Below are 20,561 nucleotides of genomic sequence, written 5' to 3'. Positions count from 1 at the left end.
TTAAGAATTTGGTGTTTCTTTTCTGATGATAATTTAGAGGTCTTAGTTTTATATAACTTTGGTTGCTAAATTGAATCTTAGGTTGTGTCAAATTATCTATCTTTTCTTATCCTTTTGTTTATCTTCTTAATTTCTCATTTCCGCGTATCCGTTCTTGTATCATAGATGGTATTATGAATGATCATGTTCATTTATTAAAAATGACACATTTTTCTAAAAAAAAAATCTCTATGATACTATCGTCTCATATAAATATACCGTGATGGTATCACGAAGACCGCTCACTCCTTCACGTAGACTCTTCCTCGAGACAAGCTGATCCTTGAACGAGACACTTCCTCGGGGACTACGGTACCATCATGGTATATAAATACAATGAGATGGTATCATGGAGGACTGTTTCAGTCCTTCTCTTAGTCCTCCGTAATACCGTCGTGATATATAAATATACTGCGATGATATCACGGAGGAAGGAGTTTGGCCGAGGGGTGTGTCAGGTAAATATTTCTAACCGGTGGGGGTAGAAGCGAAATAATTTGGGGGGGGGGGGGGGACATGGACGGATAAATATTTTATATTTTAGGGTATTCAGTGATGTTTTCCCCATAATTTATTCGGTTAGAGTTCATTCAATAATTAAATAGGGGTAAAAGAAACATTAGGGGTTCCATGAGAATCTTCGCCATAGATCTAGAATAGGGTCTTGGTGTGTTAGGGAGAGAGTAAAGACAACTATTTTTCAATCACTACGTCAAATTATGCCAGCAATGCATGGATAATTACACGGATTATAGATTCTAACGATGGGAATGTGAAGTTTAGTTTTATTTCTTTTTTAAATTTTCAAAGGGATTTAATTAATTATTTAATTAAAATAGGGTAGGAAAGAACAAATTTGTAAGACTGTGATAACGTTAAATAGCTTAAAATAATTTTTACAAAGAAATTAAAAATAAGAAAGTTAGACGTAATATCGTAAACCAAAAGCGAGATTAGTGTTAGAGAGTGAACATAGGGGTAAATCTATGAAATTATCCTCTTTTGGTTTTTAACAAATCAACAATATCATAGTCTTTAAAATACCATTAGATCAAAAAGAGTATGACTTTATAGGTGTATCGATCATTACAAAGAAGTAAATACATATGGATCTGCGTATAATCATGATATACAGGATCACATAGATCAAATTAGGGCAAGGAAAACAAAAACCCCGAACGCAAATAATTGCGAAATTAAATTTTCCACGAAATTACCGTCCAAAATGAGATTGGGGTTGGTTTAGCATTTGTCCTTAGGAGATTTATAGTTGATTTTGCTTCTAAATACATAATTAATGATTAATGGGTAAAAATGGAGACTTATCTGAAATTTAGGAGAGGCCTCAAAGAAGGTTGAAGATATATATTAGAAAAAGTTGCAAAGGGGAGAAGTAAGATAAGTGAATTAATTAGCTCATGAACATTCAACCAGTTAATGTAATTTTAGTATGCCTAATCTGCAAGCACACGATGCTTTGTGTTTCTACTTAAAACTACCATACTCATTTATAATTATTTTTTTCCTCTTTTAAATCATGCAGGGGTGTCTTCATTGGATATGGTGGAATGCAACTAGACCATGGTGTAGATATTATTGTTGGCTATGAAATAGAAAATGGTGAAGATTTGTTGAATTGTGAGGAATTCATGGGGTCCTAATTAGGGAGAAAGAGGATATATCATGCACACGAGCTAATTGATCTGTATTAATATACAACCCATTGAACCCAAAAGTACCAAGTGCTCTGCACCCAAAGCAGTGAAACTGGTAATTTTTGAGAACTCAAAAATGAGGGAGGTCTTAAGTAGTCTAGTAGTATAGGTCACGGGTTCGAATTGTAGAATCAGTCCCTGATACTTTTGCCAAGATAGCCTGCCTACATTACACCTCCTTGGCGTGGCCCTTCCCCGGACCATGTGTGAACACAAAAAGCTTCATGCATTGGGTTGCCCCTTTTTCCAATCCAAATATGGCAACCAGGTCGATTTAGTTTCACTTGAATCTATTTGATAACCATAGGATGTGGCACTTCCCTCCGAAATATTTTTGTAACGGTCCTTCATTTGTGACCATTTATAGGGCACAAACCATGGCAAATCATCATGAATTCACACACGACTAATGTCATTTCAGATTACAAACTCACACAACCTACAACAACCACCAAGCATAACCAATTCCCTTGCATTAGCACAAACGAATTTCTTAGAAGTAGAAAGACAAGTCCGCCCCACAGTTAGTGATAAACTGAATGATTAAATATTCCGCCCCACAGTTAGTGATAAACTGAATGATTAAATATACTCCAAAACTACTGAATCACCAGTGCCACATTCAGAATGTTAATTACCTAATATCATGTACATGTCATTAACCTAATAGAGCAGCTCACTGGCCATTTCAGCAATCTTTTACTTCCTTCAATGTAAATTCAACCGGCTCAAACTCCAACTCAAAAGGAGAGGAGGGTGGAGAATCCCTCTTCTTTGGAGGAGACTTCCATGAAGATTTCAACCAAGAGAACTCTGACATAGGCAATTCTTCTAGCATAGGGTAGCAGTGTGGGCTATCAATTCCTTTGTCACTCTGCGGAGGCAAAAAGAAAGTAGTATGAAATCACTAGTACTTTCAGATTGCTCCTTCCAGACCACACTATGCATGTGAAAATATAGAAGAATGAAGTACTAGACTCACCATTCCAGTTTCTGTTTTTGGTATGTCAATAGGAGAAGCTGAATCTGCAGCAGGAAAAATGTGCTTTAAGGTTTTCCTCAAGTATCTAATTGGATACAAAGCATGATAAATGTACCGTTTAACTGTATTTACATGTGAAAGAGGAGCAACCAGAGCAAAAAATGTATAAAGAAAATAGCGGCGACAATCATAGTGCACCAATGCAATACTAATTTTCTGAATCCAATAACTATTTTTTTTCCAAAAAATGGAGCAATTACAACCCAAACAAAAAAAATCTGAAGAATCAAAACTTGAAAGTAATATCAATAACAATATGCAGCTGCAGAACTATAAAAATGATTAGGGGCTGTGTCACTAGTTAGTTTTAACCTTGGAAAAAATAACTGATCAAACTAAAAAAATTGGTTCTCTTTTGGGTATTGGCATTCATTTCTCAAAGTTCAGTCTTTTGGTTTTTAGTTTTGGGGAAAAACGAAATACTGAAGAAAGATGAAGATTAATGAGATCCTTCTTATTTATTTGTTTATTTGTTATGCTATCCAAAAACCTTTTTAAGATTTTATGCATAAATATCGAACGATAACTATTAGCAAGAATATGACAATAAATTTCAACGAGTTTAACACAAAAAGGTTGAATTCAATCATTTGATTAGAGCTCAAGAAGAAACTGAAAAGGAAAAAATTGGGCCGCATTGAATCTATTCCAGCAGGTGATTGGAACAGACTGAAGGACCAAATTAATCAAACGGACTTATTGGAAACCACAGAATACACATCCCACAAGAAAGAAGAAGTTTACCACATCCAGGCAGAACTGATTCCAAGAAATGTTTTCGCGTCATTGCTGATCTTTGTGCCTCTATGCATTTTTTGTGATCATGTTGAAATGTCTCCTCTGCAATGTTAAACTCACTTGGAACTTTAAGCTCCTTCTGTGAACTCTTTTTCCTTGTTGCTTCTTCAGGAATGGCATTCGACTTGTTCGTGATGTCATTGAGGGCATTACGTCTTTTAAGCCCCGCCGTACCTTTCTTAATAACTGCTTCTGGTTTACCACTCTTTGATTTTCCAGTTATCAAACCTTCTACAAAAAAAAAATGAAATAACCCCTAAGCATAGCTGCATAGCTTAACAAATCTTCCAGATAGACAGGTAAAATTTTGGCATCAGTATCTTGGACAAGACAAAAATGGATAAATAATTACATTTTTGGACCTGTCTCAAAAACAATAGCTGGAAAATGTATATGTTTTGTATATTAAGTACAAATATACCTAAATATACGTATAATAAACATATTATATATATGATCAGTGTATATGTTTTGTACAATTTGGCTAGCACCTGTAATTAATTTTGGCCGACTGGCCAAAAATGAAAAAAAAAAAAACTAAACTAAATCGTACTTTTGAGGTATATGTCTGAGTTTTCATCTTGAAAGATTAAAGGCCTCTGGATGAGATTCTTCGCCATAATGACAGCTCTCGATCAAATGATGCCTGCAACATTACAGTGTTCCCATACAAAGCAGAAATACTCAGTAAACGAATTGAAATTAACATTTACTTTCGAAGGGCTGATAACTCGCAATATTAAAAAAAGGTGCCAATATACCCCTTAACTTTGCGATTTAGAGCAAATATACCCCCGTTATAAAAGTGGTGTAAGTATACTCTTGCCGTTACAAAATGGTGCAAATATACCATTTTTGCTGACAATTTTTTTTTAAAAGTCATTTAGTTTATTTTTTAATTAAAAAAAATACCACGTGACCTTAAAAAAAAGTCTATCCATTTTTTTTGAGTAGACATATTTTTCTAAAGCCACATGATAAAAAAAATTTCTGGTGGGTGGGGTCTGGTTCTTTAAAAAAATGGGTAGACTTATTTTCTTAAAAAGCTACGGAGATATTTCTTTAAACAAACTAGACCCGACCCACTAGAAAATTTTTTACCATGTGGCATTAGAAAAATATGTCTACTCAAAAAAAATGGGCAGACTTTTTTTTAAAGCGACATGGCATTTTTTTAATTGAAAAATAAGTCAAATGATTTTTAAAAAAAAAAAATCCGTTAGCGAAAAGGGTATATTGCACCATTTTGCAACGGCAAGGGTATATACACCCCACTTTTTTAACGGGGGTATATTTGCACCTTTGCCCTTAAAAAAAAAAAAAAAAAAAAACATTTTCATGGCATTAATATGTTTGTCCCCTTCTTCCATAATATCTGTTTCTCAAAAAATTGATTATGAATTATGATAACCCAAAAGGCAAAATGAGTACACTCAACAACTTCAGATTCATTATCACATAAAAAACAAAGAAGAATTGCAAATTTCATCTGTCCCAATGTATGTGGAGTCCAATTTTACCTAAACACACAACTAGATTTAAGAAGAGATTACAATCAAAGGAAATGTTTGTTTCAAAGTGCAAACGCAGAATGAGTATTTAAAACAAAAGTTATTCCCTAATTTCAAATACCAGAATATTGAAATAAGTATTGAATGATGAAATGCAGCATTTGGGCCAGTTAGTTCGCAATAGAAAAAACAAAAGAGTTAATTTAGGAAAATATATAGATTTTACTTATAGAAAAGTGCAACATGTATTAATCGTCTTGACAAGGTATAACATAATTCAAGTAGAAAATTACACGAAACTTACAATTCGATTTCGCCTGGTAGTGGTGTCAATTAGGGCAAAGGCTGGAGATGAATACAATTCAAATTTGGGAAATTGCAGCGCTAAAATGAACCCGATCTTTAATTGGAAGTTGAAGCCCAATTCGAAGATTCCATCTTTGGGCTTCATTTCCAAAATTAGAATTGGGCCAAAAAGCGAATTAACAGATTTAATGACTCACGTGGTCACCATGGAATTTATCTTTTTTTTGCGCGGATTGCCCTTCATTTGGGGTGGTCTTTAATTTTTGCCCTTCAAATTGGTAATCTTTAATTTATATTCCTCGCCTAACACTCCGAGGTTATGGATTCGAACCCCAGCTCAGATAAAAAAAAAATATTCGCGGGCAGAATTTATTAAGCCTTTCAAAAATTACTGCGTAATTTAATTAGACTCGAACTTGCAATCTTGCCCGTCAAAATTTAAAGACCACCATTTTGAGGGGTAAAGATTAAAGACCACCCCCAGCGAAGGGTAATCCTGCAAATTGCCCGGAATTTATCAACCAAAAAAATATACTCCCTCTGTCCCAAATTATGTGGCACTTTTCATTTTCCGAGGTTCAAACTGCATGAACTTTGACCAACATTTAAATGTATTTTTTCACCAAATTGATATGAGAAAAGTTGCAACTTATAGTACTTTTCAGGTAGTTTTCAAATGTATAAAATTATGTTAAAATATTGAGTTAATCTAATCCAATTTAGCTTTAAAGTTTAGTCAAATTGACTCTCGAAAAGCGAAAAGTGCCACATAAATTGGGACGGGAGGGGCGGGGGGGGGGGGGGGGAGGTTAATATTATGTATTACTTTATCTGATAGAATTAATACTAAAAGCAATTTTTTTTACTGTGACTTTTTCGAATAATTTTTAAGTATTTTAAGTCGTTAATCATTAGTATGACTTAGAGCCTGTTTGGATGGGCTTGAAAAAAGCAGCTTATAAGCTGGAAACAGCTTATACAGCTTATAGGCCAAAAAAAAAAAAAAAATTGGGGTAGGCCAACTTATTTTTTTTGGCTTATAAGTTGTTTTCGCTATAAGTTTTTTTTTACACCAAGCCAAAGCCAAACAGGCCCAATTATTTTTTTAGGCTTATTTTAACCATAAAATGGCTTTAAGCTGGCCAGCCAAACACTCAAAAAAGCTAAAAACAGCTTATAAGCAACTTATAAGCCAATCCAAACAGGCTCTTAGTAGTATTTCAAAAGAAAAACTTGACTATTCTGTTTGAATTAATACTAAAAAGGGTTTGACTTTTGTACCCAAAATCATGTATATAAAAGTGAAATGAATAGATTAATAAAAATGTTTTCTCGTTACTGGCCCAATATGCAAACAGACGAATGCTGTTAGGAAGTGCATAAGAGTGGACATCGTCGAGCCTAGTTGTTAAAAGCTATGCGTCCACCAAATAATGTATGAAGGGACCTGATCATCTACCAGTTTCCTTATGCAGTGCACAAAGTAAATGACACAGAATATTCGCATGAAAAACTCCTTGCTCAAGGGATTAAAAACCACGACACGCAGATTTCAACTCCCTTACACCGAGCAACTTTCGTATTACATACTTATCGTAACCTAGGAATTAACCTGCTTAATCCCTCACCCTTATAATAACCCTATTGTAAGCAACTCTTGACTACCTCTAGCCAAGCACTTAATAAGATTTGACTACCTCTAGCCAAACAAACTAATACACCTTGACTACTTCTAGACAAGTGTACCACTCAAAAGCTTGAAGAGGCAAACTACCTACAACAACTCCTTCTGAGAATTTAAGCTACCTACAAAACAACTTCCTTTTGAGAAGAGTAGGTTTACAAGTTATAGAACAAAATAACGAAAGACTTAACACTCTTAGGACTTAACACATTTTCTGGATCTGTTGAAGCCTTGTTCTTGAACACACCTTGAAAGGTGGAGACTTGCACTTAAGATCCGAACAATTTTTGGATGTGCAAGAATGATGTTTCCCTTGGGATATGTTGTGTATATAAGAGGAGAAGCAAGGTGAGAGTAACAAGTCATAAACCTTGGACCATTGGTCAAGACGCAGTAACTCTACTGTTGCGTTGTTGTACTGTTGTTGATGTGCCAGCAGCTTTACAGCTGTAATGTTGACCTTTGTACGGACAGAGATTTGATCCCTTACATGGTCTTTCATGATATCACAAGTCTGCAATAACTAGACAACTATATCCCCCCTGCTAGTGTATCTGGTTCTTTATACATATTTGTCAAATCATCAAAACAATAAAAATCACAGCATAACTTATCGGTTTTCCCTTTGTTTATGAAGACAAACTTTGAACTAATGTTCCCCCTGAGAACCAGACATACTTGTAAGTGATGTTCCCCTTGAGAACCAGATCCCACTTGTTCTTCAAGGAATAGCAACCATATCATTATCTGAGGTTCTTCTCTCTTACTCCCCTTACACATTACCTGTCAACTTCTTTATATAATTTTCCTCTACCATTTGTTATTAAGCCACTTGTCATTAAGAGGAACATATCTATATCACATCTATATTCTTTTCTTTTCCCCCTTTTAGCATCATCGAAAAGAGGAACACAAGACAGGACAAGTAAAAAGAAGTTTAGCGGCATAAACAAAGAGCCACACGGCCAACACATAATGCACATAATTAGGAGCAGCAAAGCATATAACATGCAAGCATTGAATATTTAGAGTAAATTGCCGAAAATAACAAATTATAAAAACAATAGGATCAATCAGTAATCTGAACAGCATAAAAGAAAATTAACCAATTGCAATGAGTACCAATGTCATTAGGAGAAGGAGTAATCGGGAGAGTGTTTGAGAGGAAAGAAGATGAGTTGAAAGAGCAAGCATAGGAAAGCTGGGACAGATCAATTTTTCTTGAGGGCTTGGAGGATCAGATCAATTCGGTCATTGGCGTACCCTTTGATCTTTGACTATGTGATCTCGTAGCTCCTTATTCTTTTGCTTTAATCTGGCATTCTCAGCCTGTAACGCCACTACCGGTTCATTATTTGGACCAGGTTCTCCTGCTTACTTTACCAATTGAGCTTTGAGCAAGGTATTCTCAGCTTGTAGGTGTACCCGCAGTAACCTTTTCTTAGGCTTCAATCAAGCTGGAGATAGTGGATTTGTTACCCATTCTATCCTTCCTTAGCACGCATTCACATTCCTCCAGTGTGGACATTGTGAACATCCGCTTGCAATCTCCTTTGGTGGCCTTACCTCTTGGTATCTTGAAGTGATTGAAGACTTTAGTCAGGAAGAACCCTATGGCAGACCATGCTTGCCTTCTCTAGCATTTTCCACCTTAATCATGTGTTCAATCATTATAGCGGGTAAGCTAACGGAAGTGAAACTGGTTAATAGCTCTAAAGGACCAGGTCCGGGATGGAAGCAGCGCACCTGCCCTTAGTCCTTGGAAGCACCACTTTGTTTACAAACTTAAACAAAAGCTGATATTGGCCCTTGAGTAGCTTCTTGAATAGTGTCTCGGTTGTCACTGAACCCTCAGTCCTTACTATCATACTTTTGAACCCATCAGAAGCCTTTCCTCCAACTGTTTTTACTCCATCTGTGGGAACTCCAAAAATCCCCCCAAGTATTTCTTCATTCAATTCAAACACTGCCTCATTCACAGAGCATGTTAGGGTTGAGTTATCAGTGCGTGCAAGATTGCAGTAGAACTCTGCTACCTCCTGCTTGTTCGGTAAAGAAGTATTCATAACCATTTTTGTTGAATGGTTAAAATGCCCTTAAAGTTATTTATAGAAAACATCAATTAAAAAGCATTTTTACAAGGAGAAGGACGAATGACGGAAATAGAAGGAGAGGGAGTTGGTCGTTTTGTTTTGGGAAGAGGATATCTACTGGATTAGCACCCAAGGGTGTGGCCTAGTAGTTAATGAAGTGGGTTGAGAATCGCGAGGTCTCAGGTTCAAATTCTAACAGAGATAAAAATACTAGGTGATTTCTTCCCATTTGTCCTAGCCTTGGTGGACATAGCTATCTTATACCTGTTGTTGGTGGGAGGTGGCAGGTATCTCGTGGAATTAGTTGAGATGCACGCAAGTTGGCCCGGACACCACGATTATTTAAAAAATGGTATCTACTGGATTAAAAAATATATTAAGTATTTACTTAACGCGTATATTAGCCAAGAAATACTTATAAGCTTGTCAAATCCAAAACACCCTCTATTCTACTGCCAACTTGTGCGATACTTTTTTCACAGGTGACCATGATCTTGTACGAGACGTTAAGGCTATTCCCCCCGTTACCAACATTTGGTAGAAGGAATAACGAAGAAATGAAACTGGGGGACCTATATCTACTAGCTGGAGTGGTACTCATTATACCCGCAATCTTAGTACATTATGATAAGGAAATATGGGGTGAAGACGAAAAGGAATTCCAACCAGAAAGATTCAGTGAAGGAGTGTCAGAGGCAACAAAAGGACAATTCTCATTTATCCCATTTGGCGGGGGACCTTGAATTTGCATTGGACCAAACTTTGCAATGTGCGAAGCAAAAATGGCAATAACTATGATACTTCAACGCTTCTCTTTTGAACTATCTCCATCTTATGCACATGCTCCATTTGCAGTCGTGACTATTCATCCTCAGTATGGTGCTCCTCTGCTTATGCGCAAACTTTAAGATGGAATATCCAGAAGAATAGGTTCATTCATAGGTATCTTCTGATGAACTTCTATGTTCGGTAGGTTTGTCCATATATAAAATCAACTAAAACAACTACTGCTATGTTTCTTAAGTTCTCTATGTACTTTCTTGTTTTCTTTGGCCTATGTATAGGTCTCTCTTCATTTGTGTCTTAACCTTTATATATCATAAAAGATGCATGTAGTTTATTGGCAAAAAATTTAACTCGAAGTTCTTTTTATTTCCTAAATATTCTAAATCTCACTCTACTCTATTCCAGAACTCCTACAATAGGCTTCGTCGTAACCAATTTCCAGCAGTTTAACCTCTGCAAATTGAGGATTTAATCAATTTTTATAAATTTCTTAGAAAATTAGCAGTGGTCAAGACCTCAGGAATTAGTTTTATTTTTAAAAAGGTTATGAATATTGCAAAATTAGTCATTCATAACCTTTGTTAAACTTCGCTTCAAAATGTAGCGTAATTATATACTCGTCATTTCTCTAAAGAGCTCTAACTAGCATATTTTGATGGAATCAAGAGAGGACACAATCACACAACTAGTCTAATTTAGTTTTCTTTTTATAAGCGAAAGAGTAATTTAAACAATAGTTATTCCATAACTTGGTTTTAACTTATAAGCTGATGTCCTTTCTTAGTTTGATTTTTTCAAATCATTAGTGCAAAAGATGAATTTAAAACTATTGCGAAAAGGTTGGACAATAACGAAGATGATACAAATATAATGGCCAAACATTAAACATTAACTGTGTACAGCAAGACTGGGCTTGGCCGGACAAAATTATGAAAAAAATATATATAGTGATATAGAATAGGTTCTATAGTCATGATTCAAATCAGTCCATTTTGATTAATTTCTCAATTTTTGGATCTGATTGTAATAATAGAGAAGTAGGAAGACTTGACGATTTAATTGGAAGGAGATTGAAACAAGCACATATTTTATAATTTTTTTCAAACTATATATAGGGGAGAGGGGAAGGGAAATAAGGATGAGATAATTATAAGGTGGGAACAAAATCCTCAACCACTAGGTGAATATACAAGTAGCTAGTGAGTCAATTAAACTACTAAAGATTTCCCTACTAAACAAGCATAGTAAGAACGGTTATAACTTTTTTTTTTTTGAAAAAAAAAAAAAAAAATTCCCACCCGAGGTAAAATATTCATGTTAGACGCCGACTAATCCGAATTGTATTTTATAAGACTCATTAAAGGAAGGAAACACTGATAATTTAGTACTCGAAACCTCAAATTAAGGATAAATGGATCTTATCTATCCCACGAATGAATTAAAATACACACACCCCCAACTTACATTAGCAAGAAAGATTCCGTTGACTTCGTCTCATTGTTGTACTGTATACACGTAATTAAGAGGAAGCAGCTGAAAGAAGCCTCAAATGGAGTACTTATCACTTCTGAAAATGGAGATGTTAAGCAACGTGATAGCAACAATATGTGTTGCAATTTTATTGGTATATACATGGAAAGTGTTGAATTGGGCATGGTTTAAACCAAAGAAAGTGGAGAAATACTTAAGACAAAGTGGTCTTAAGGGAAATCCATACAAGTTACTGTATGGAGATTCGAAGGAGCTAACAAAAAGTGTCATTGAAGCAAAGTCTAAGCCCATCAAATTCACTGATGATATAGCTCAAAGGCTCATCCCCATTTTCCTTAACGCCATCAACAAAAATGGTATGTCTCTCTTTTCCTTTTTTCTTTTTTTAACTTACTAATTTTGTTCTTTGAAGGGGAGTCTCGGAGCAACTATAAAGTTAATTCCGTGTGATCTATAGGTTACGGGTTCGAGTCGTGGAAGTAGTCACTAATACTTATATTGGGTTAGGCTGTCCACATCACACCCTTAAGATACGGTCCGAACTCTGCTAATGTGAGATGCTTTGTACACCGGACTGCCTTTTTTTTTTAAAACTAATTTTGTTCTTTATGTAGTCCCTAATTTTACAATTCTTTTTCTTTTTTGAGTGCCTTAGCATACTCACATTGTGTACCTGAAAAAAATAAAGAAACTAAAAGATGTCTGAATCATATCTGATTATTAAAATATTATTGGGATAATTAACACGTCTTGTTGCTTGTAGCATTTGAATATGTCTACTAAAATTTTAAATGAAATGGTGTTACAAAAATTGTTTGTTTGATGAAACACTCTAAAAACTAGCAGTAAAGAATTGCCTATGATGGTGGTAAGGTGATCATAGTTCTCTGTGATTGGTAGTGTTTTTGCAGTAGTTGCTACCATATGATGGCTATTGAGTGATAACTACCGTGAAAATAATTTTAATTCTCCCTCCGTCCCAATTTATGTGGCACTTTTCGTTTTTTGGGAGTCAATTTGACTAAACTTTGAAGCTAAATTGGATTAGGTTAACTCAATATTTTAACATTAAAATTTATATATTTGAAAACTATGTGAAAAGTACTATAAGTTGCAACTTTTCTCATATCAATTTGGTGAAAAAATACATCTTAAAATATTGATCAAATTTCATGCCGTTTGAATCTCGGGAAGCGAAAAGTGCCATATAAATTGAGACAGAGGGAGTAGTAATTGTGTGGTGGTAATAGCTAGTGATGAAGGTGGCCGCAAGTACTAATGGCATGGGATGGAAGTTGAGCAATGGTGGTAAGTGAAGAAGGTATGGTGAAAAAGATAATTGGAAGAGATGGACAATGAATAGAGTAGTGATTAAAAAAAAAAAAAAAAAAAAAAGAGGGGGAAACTTACGTACATATATCCTTCGGTCAATTAGTTTATTAATATGGCAGGATTGTATACACTATCTATACACTTCTGTTGTATATTGTGTGTATAGCTGTGTATATTAAATGTATTGATATGTATAATATATGTATATTTAATATAAAGTATACACTACATATACATTGTGTACATGTTTTACAAATTAAATGATGAAATGGTGTTTGACCGTGATTTTCCCTAAAAGATTAATCTTTGCAACAAATAGTAAGTATTCATTATGATTGAGATGGAGATTTCTAATACAGCTGTAAACAAATAAATATATACATTTTCAATGAGGTGTCGGTCACTGTTTCTCTTACACATTCATGTGCTAGCTGAAATTTTAATTTTTTGAGTCATATAATAATATTCCAACTTCAAGAATAGGAGCTCCTCCCAATACTTCAATACTACTTATATATTTGAGAAGTTGACATTGTGTTTTGAATAACCATCGACTCAATGTTCAAGAGTTCGTTTGTTGAAAATCATTCTTAAATTATACCCCATATTTAAATTACATCCTTTATAAATATAACAAAAGGGGTAAAATAAATCGAGAACCCTTTAAATTTGCTTGAAAATTTCACTTACACACTCGGACTACGCTTTGTTTCAATTAAACACTTGAGTACATAATAAAGTGTTCTTATTAGACATTTTAGACTCAAATTTTGGAAAAGTTTTTGCGAGTCTTCTCAAGCTCCTTTTACATATCTAAGTGAACCACATAAAAAAATTCACCTCCTTTTATTATATGTGTAAGCCAAATAGGCCTGAGGTTTTATGACTTATTGAGCCTAATGCATATAATTAAATGAAGTAAAGTATTTTAAAACGATTAATTTATCTATGTAATGAATTAAAAGAAAAAAAATTTGAGCTGGAAGTGTCTAATAGAACACTTTATCATTGATTTCATTGTAAACACTTTGTCTGAATGAGCTGTTTGATTCAAAATAGTGAGTTGTGAAATGCATATTACCTGTTTTGTAAAATGCCTAAATGAACTGTTTAATTTAGTAGTGAAATGTCTATTCCTTTATTTGCTTTCATTAGTGATTTTGTTGTTGGAATTCCTTGCTGGAAAATGCCTAATTGAGTCGATTGATTGGCTTTAGATTTATATGTTGATGATTCTATTATTTTGCGATTCAGATAGCATATAATTCCTATTAGTTGAGAAACTGCAAAAGATTTGACAGGGCAAAAGAAGACCAATAAAAGCCTTAAATTTTTCAAGTTCTTCAGGATTGAGAGAAGTGAGAGAGCTTAGTTCGTAGGTCGTAATGGATGTTTCCAGTTGTAGTGAGTTTGAGAGACTTCACGTACAGTGCACGTATGGTTGCACAACCATTAGTTTTTAACATTAGAGGAACTGTAAGATGTATATTGCCTAATTTAGAGATGTTTTCTGTTCACAAGGTTAATAAAGGATGAGAAGTAAGTTCCCTGTATAGTTTGGAGATCTTCAACCTATTAATCTTCTTTGATTATCCACTACAAATTTCTTGACTTTTCTTTCTTGCATATGTTTCCCTGTAGGTTGCTTGAACGTTGCCAACACTTTTCACTGAAGTCTCTAATCGTAACATGCTTGTACTTTTAGATTTTGCAACGTTTCGTTTGACATAGCAATATATGACTAGATGCATGCTTGAGAAAGCAAAAAATGACATTTGGTAGTACCATTGGAACTTGTGGTTTTAAATATGCCATGATGTTTCTATGGCTATGAGAGCATTTCATAAAGGGTAAAGTGGAAAGTTTGAATGTAAAGATTTTTCAAATATAGAAAGGTAACATACTTAAAAAAAAAGAAGGAAAGAGTGTCATATAAAATGGAACAAGGAGTATGCTAATAGTCTTAACAAATTTTTTTTTTGATATGACCTAGTTTCACTTGCAAATTGCAATAAGGCTTAGCGAAAACTCGAGATTTTAGATTTTTTCTAACCCAAAAGTGATTACTCGTAGGTAAAAGTTCTTTCATCTGGCTAGGCCCAGACCCATTGGTGTTGATCACAGATCCTGAACATGTAAAGGAGATTTTCACAAAGAATTATGTGTATCTAAAGCGAACTCATCCCAATCCATTGACCAAGTTATTGGTTCAAGGTCTTGCAAATATTGAGGGAGACAAATGGGCCAAACACAGGAAAATCATCAATCCTGCCTTCCATATCGAGAAGTAAAGGTTACACTTTTTTGCTCCCTCCATTATATTTTACATGTCTTAGTTTGACTGTGCGCGGATTTTAAGAAAATAAGGAAGACTTTTGAATCTTGTGGTCTTAAACTAAAGATGTGCATAATCATAATGTACCAAAATTCTTTTGAATCTTGTAATTGGATATGGAATCAAAGAATTACTAAATATAGAAAGCGACGTCCTTTTTTAAATAGCTAAAAAAGAAAGTAAGACATTAAATTGAATTTGAGGGAGTAACAAATTTAAAGAACATGGTAAATTTCACATGCCTTTGACTTAAGATTGCATATTGAGATACCTTAACATTAAGTTATCCATTTATAACAAGCACTTGCTCGTTTTTTCATTTTTTTGTACAGCATATGCTGCCAGCATTTTATCTGAGCTGTAGTGAAATGCTAAGCAAATGGGAGGACATTGTTCCAAATGAAACATCGTTCGAGCTCGATGTGTGGCCTGACCTTCAAATAATGACTAGTGAAGTCATTTCTCGCACAGCATTTGGGAGTAGCTATGAAGAAGGAAGAACAGTATTTGAACTTCAGAAAGAACAAGCTGAGTATGTAATGGAAAAAGCACGTTCAATTTATATACCAGGATCAAGGTACAATAATTTATGTACATCACATTTCCACGTTCAAAACTTTCCTTTTGCGCTTGCAAATCTCTCTGTCATTAAATATGAAAAATATGGCCCTTAACAAATTATTCCAATACAAAAGAAAATGTGCTCGGCCTCTCTACTAAAAGACTTTTCTTGTTTGAATTAATTTGTCAATGTAGGTTCTTGCCTACTAAAAGAAACAAAAGAATGCTGGAAATCGAAAAGGAAATTCAAACGACAATTAGGCGTATCATTGACAAAAGATTGAGGGCAATGGAACGAGGGGAGACTAGTAAAGATGACTTATTGGGCATATTACTTGAATCCAATTTGAAAGAAATTGAACTTCATGGTAGAAAAGATTTTGGAATGACTATATCAGAAGTGGTAGACGAGTGCAAACTATTCTATTTTGCTGGACAAGAGACAACTTCAGTGTTGCCCGTATGGACAATGATTTTGCTGTGCTTACATCTGGAGTGGCAAGTACGTGCCAGAGAGGAGGTGTTGCAGGTCTTTGGAAATGATAAACCAGATTTGGAAGGACTAAATCGCTTGAAAATTGTAAGTACTTTTCACAAGTTCCATTCTTCCAATCTTTTCATGAGTATGTTTGTCCTCAATATAGTGATCCTATAGGACTGCCGAAGTTGAGAAGAAGTGAACTAAGAGCCTGATTGGCTTAACTAATCGAGAGTAGTTGATACACATTAAGCATTGAAAACCATTTTTATGTGTTAGAATTAGATTTTGCAAATACACAGTTACGTGTTTTGGTAGAAGCACAAACAACTAATATGTTTGGTAAAGAAGAGCCCATAAGGATTTGTGTTTAAAATGACTAAAACACCCTCAGAGCTATTTACAAAAGATATAAATGAAAAAGTATATTTAAAAGAAGGACGAAAGACGAAAATGGAACGGAGGAGTTAGTCGTTTTTTTTTTTTTTTTTTTTTTTTGAGAAGGTATTTACTGGATTTCAAAATATATTAGGGATAAAGTAGTACTTAAAAGTTGTGGACAAAAGTGCTTAAAAAAAACCATAAATCCGGGTTAATCAACTTATGGCTTTTGGCTAATTTTGGGTTATAAGCACTTTTGGTGTTTATGAGACGCGTATATTACACCAAAAATTCTTATACGATTGTCAAAGCTTTACCCAAACATTCTCATTCTACTGCCAACTTATGCACTACTTTTCCTTAGGTAACGATGATCTTGTACGAGACGTTAAGGCTATTCCCCCCATTTCCAGTATTTGGTAGAAGGATTCAAGAAGAAGTGAAATTGGGAGAGCTAAATCTACCGGCCGGAGTGGTACTTGTTATACCCGCAATCCTAGTACATTATGATAAGGAGATATGGGGTGAAGACGCAAAGGAATTCAAACCAGAAAGATTCAGTGAAGGAGGGTCAAAGGCAACAAATGGAAAGGTCTCATTTATCCCATTTAGCTGGGGACCCCGTGTTTGCATCGGACAAAACTTTGCAATGATGGAAGCAAAAATGGCAATAGCAATGGTACTACAAAAATTCTCCTTTGAACTATCACCATCTTGTGCACACGCTATGGTGCTCCTCTGCTTATGCGCAAACTTTAAATTGATATTTCACATCGCTGGCATTGTATTAATCTCCATGCATCATTCAAATAATCGATGCTAAATTGTCTCGTGATGGCTGAAGTCATGCTTCAAATTTAAACATTAGTTGCAGTTTGGTTAACATTATCAAAATTGTTCGCTTCTTAATGTTTTTTCCTTTTCTTTAGTGGGTGTATAATGTATTTGTTTAGCTTTTTATAACGTTACATCCATCTAGTCGTGTGAAGTGTTTGTGATAATGATGCGAACTTAGTATTAATTAGTAGATGTTCAACGAGGAATATCCAGAAAAATACTCTTATTCATAGTATTCTCTGATGAACTTCATATAAAATAGCCGCTTGGCGGAGAAAAAGATTCAACTTCTTAAAGTTTTGTACCATAAGATTCAACTTCTTAAAGTTTTGGTTATAGGAATCAACCAAAACAACTACTGCAATGTTTCTTATGTGCTACTTCCTTGTTTTCTTCTTATGTGCTATTTCCTTGTTTTCTTTGGCCTGTATATATTTGTCCTTGGTAGGTGTTCATTTTCCACTTCAAAAGAAAACAGTTGAATGAATAGTTTAAAATTCCCTTAAGCTAACTATTATCCTTGTTTTGCGAGTTTCATACATAAATTATTGGGTTTTAACAGAACCTCCTTAAACTACCATGAACTCATATTAAAATATCCCCCGGAGGAATATGACATACTACGTGAACATCGCCCAAAAGCTACTCCAAAAATTTCCAAGTAATAGTGTATGTGATTTTATTTTTGAGTGAATAGGTTAAAATCTAGCCTAAACAATCACTGTTGTGCGAGTTTCATACCTAATTATTGGGTGTTCATGTTTCATACTCAAGTTAATATTAAATTATTTTTATATATAGATATATGGCATTCTTTTTAGGACTTACTAAAAATAAAAATGTGTCACATAAATTGAGATAGTATTTTTCGACTTGTTGCACTATAGTACGAAAAATACAACGTTAAATTTCTCTCTCAAAAGTCCAGCCGTGTGAATCCCACACGCTGCCTTATGGAGCCTCCTGGCAGCCCTAATACAGCGCGTCTGGTGGGGGAACAGGCCCATACCACAGGGGCGACTACATTTACGGAGGAAATTGCACAGAAACCTTCTTACGCGAATGCGATTGTGACACCACCATCAATTCCACCGCGGGGCAATCGATATGGTTATCCATCCGTTAAGACTAGAAGAACCAATCACAACGGAGTTCGTACTGTTATCTTCAAATCCAAAGACTACTATGGAATCATGGCTAAAGAGTGTAAATTTACCCTAATTGGAAAATTTGTGAGAGGTCGGCCAAAGATTGAAGTCACACGAGCTGCTTTCTCCAAGAAAGTCACAGTGAAAGAGACTGTTGTTATTGGGGCTTATGATCACAACTCGGTTTTCATTGATTTTACCAATGAAGACGATTGCAAAAGAACATACTTCAGGAGATTAGTCGATATCAATGGGGTCTAGATGTGGCTCCAAATGTGGCATCCGGATTTCAAACTAGAGGAAGACTCACCCATGGTGCCAATTTTGGTACTTCTTCCTAAACTCCCTTTTCATTGTCACACATGGCACTATGTGAGACAAATTCTGGAACCAGTTGGGAATCCTCTTAATATGGATCTTGCTACATTCAGTAGAAGTCGACCAGGTTTAGCTAAGGTACGAGACTTAACTAAACCTCTTCTTGATAAAATATGGGTGGGAATGGAGGATGAATCTCATTCTCTAAAGGGATTCTACCAAAAGCTTGAATATGAGAGTGTTACAAATTTTGTACTCATTGCAAAAAATTAGGACATTCTTTAGCTCATTGTCGATTTTCTAATAAGAAGAAAGAGGCTAGAAAAGAAGAGACTAATCATGAAAATACTGAGCAAGCTAAGACAAGTAGGGATAATGATGTTGAGGAGGAGGGCAAGGTTGTAGAAGTACAAGATAATAGACAGGTTGAAGAAGCAGCAGCTGATGTACAAGTTGTTAAGACCAAGGGTGAGAAACACAGGGGAAAAAGAAAACAAAGAAGAAGGAGAAATGCTTTGAAAGTTTTGAGGAACAATGGAAAAGGAACTAAAAAAAATAAGGAGAACAAGCAAAGAGTGAGAGAAGAGGGATGAAAACCTTGGGGAGAAAATTATGGATCAGCCTCAAGACACCAACAACAATAATGAACACAAGGGTAATCAAACTGGAACTGAAGAGCAGTCTACACCTTCAGTAGAAGGAGAGAATCAAATGAATGGAAAAGGAAATGAGAATAACAAGCAAATAGAGAGGGCAAGTCCAGCAAATGATGAGCAGCATGAGAATTCAAAGGAAATGCAGCTTTTGAAAACAATGGTGGTCATTACTACCAATGACAATGAGGAGGGTAATACTCAAAATATTAGTGTTCCCATCAATCCTCCAATCAAGATTCATAATATTTTCCAAAGTATTGCTGATGATACTGGACAGTTTGAAGATGAGAAAGAAAAATGGCAAGACACCGACACCATCTCAGAAGACGTTGATCCAGGAGAGAACCAAAGGAGAATAATGCACAAGGAGCAGAATGATGAATCTCCTGGAAAATCAGTAACAGATTCAAGCAACTATAAGAAGGAGGATGATAATGAAGGCCAATCCAAAGATCACAAGATAGCAGAGTAGTCCCAGAAAGATAGTTTATCTTATGAGGAAGTGGCTGACAGCCTTATTAATGTTTTTGCTCCTGAGCCTATAGTGATATCAGAAGTCGAAAATCAGTTCAAGGAAGTTGTTGAAAAGGCGAGTTTATCCCCTAGAGGAACTGAAATTCCAAAGGGAAAGAACAATAATTAAGTGACTAAAACACCCCTAAACTTGGCACGAATTACAACTTTAGTCCCTGAACTATTGTCACACTTAAAACACCCCTAATCTTGGCTAACTGTTTAATTCACCCCCGCATTGCCATATGGCACAGCAAGTGTGTACAAACACTTTTAGGCGCGTCGGAGGCTCCACATCAGTTTTTTTTTTTTTTTTTTAAGAAAATCAATTTTGGAAAATTCATCAAAAAGTATATATATTTTTAAAAGAGAAAAAACTATTTTTTTTTAAATGTGGAAAACCTATTTTTTAAAAATAAATCTGGACTGGATTTTTTATTAAAAAATTTGAAACTTTTTAAATCTTGAAAACTGAATTTTTTTTAAAAAAAAATGTGCGAAACCCGTAATTTTTTAAAAAAAATCTAGAAAATTGAT

The 20,561-nt window shown here is 35.0% G+C and overlaps 2 protein-coding genes across 4 annotated transcripts; one reads left to right on the top strand and one right to left on the bottom strand.

The window, feature by feature from the left end:
* Window positions 1-2,254: 2,254 nt before the first annotated feature.
* LOC132036330 (protein PATRONUS 2-like) lies at window positions 2,255-5,548 on the bottom strand. 3 transcript variants are annotated; one of them, XM_059426651.1, is made up of 5 exons: window positions 5,410-5,548; window positions 4,148-4,240; window positions 3,541-3,825; window positions 2,737-2,780; window positions 2,255-2,628 (listed from the first exon to the last, which is right to left on the bottom strand). In XM_059426651.1, exons 2-5 carry the CDS (start codon window positions 4,212-4,214, stop codon window positions 2,443-2,445), a joined length of 582 nt encoding a protein of 193 aa, XP_059282634.1. In that variant the 5' UTR covers window positions 4,215-4,240; window positions 5,410-5,548; the 3' UTR covers window positions 2,255-2,442. The 3 variants fall into 3 exon arrangements, with proteins under 3 accessions (XP_059282634.1, XP_059282637.1, XP_059282635.1); XM_059426654.1 differs by having other exon boundaries at window positions 3,541-3,822; XM_059426652.1 differs by lacking the exon at window positions 5,410-5,548 and adding an exon at window positions 5,227-5,245.
* Window positions 5,549-11,367: 5,819 nt separating this feature from the next.
* LOC132038342 (cytochrome P450 CYP72A219-like) lies at window positions 11,368-18,798 on the top strand. The gene is made up of 6 exons (XM_059429021.1): window positions 11,368-11,821; window positions 14,871-15,086; window positions 15,460-15,709; window positions 15,889-16,273; window positions 16,917-17,282; window positions 18,277-18,798. The coding sequence occupies exons 1-6, from the start codon at window positions 11,524-11,526 to the stop codon at window positions 18,796-18,798; spliced, it is 2,037 nt and encodes a 678-aa protein (XP_059285004.1). The 5' UTR covers window positions 11,368-11,523.
* The last annotated feature ends 1,763 nt before the right edge of the window (window positions 18,799-20,561 follow it).

Source organism: Lycium ferocissimum, chromosome 11, assembly GCF_029784015.1.
Source record: "Lycium ferocissimum isolate CSIRO_LF1 chromosome 11, AGI_CSIRO_Lferr_CH_V1, whole genome shotgun sequence".
NCBI lineage: Eukaryota > Viridiplantae > Streptophyta > Magnoliopsida > Solanales > Solanaceae > Lycium > Lycium ferocissimum.
The sequence above is the reverse complement of the archived record's forward strand: the minus strand, read 5'-3'. Positions and strand labels throughout refer to the sequence as shown.

Excerpts from the sequence above, each read along its gene's own strand:
- LOC132036330 (XM_059426651.1), bottom strand. The coding sequence starts at position 4,214 with ATGGCGAAGAATCTCATCCAGAGGCCTTTAATCTTTCAAGATGAAAAC. Across the intron at positions 3,826-4,147 it reads CTCAGACATATACCTCAAAA|AAGGTTTGATAACTGGAAAA; the intron begins GTACGATTTAGT and ends TTTTTTTTGTAG. Across the intron at positions 2,629-2,736 it reads CAAAAACAGAAACTGGAATG|AGTGACAAAGGAATTGATAG; the intron begins GTGAGTCTAGTA and ends TTGCCTCCGCAG.
- LOC132038342 (XM_059429021.1), top strand. The coding sequence starts at position 11,524 with ATGGAGTACTTATCACTTCTGAAAATGGAGATGTTAAGCAACGTGATA. Across the intron at positions 15,710-15,888 it reads ATTTATATACCAGGATCAAG|GTTCTTGCCTACTAAAAGAA; the intron begins GTACAATAATTT and ends TTGTCAATGTAG. Across the intron at positions 17,283-18,276 it reads CATCTTGTGCACACGCTATG|TACGAAAAATACAACGTTAA; the intron begins GTGCTCCTCTGC and ends GTTGCACTATAG.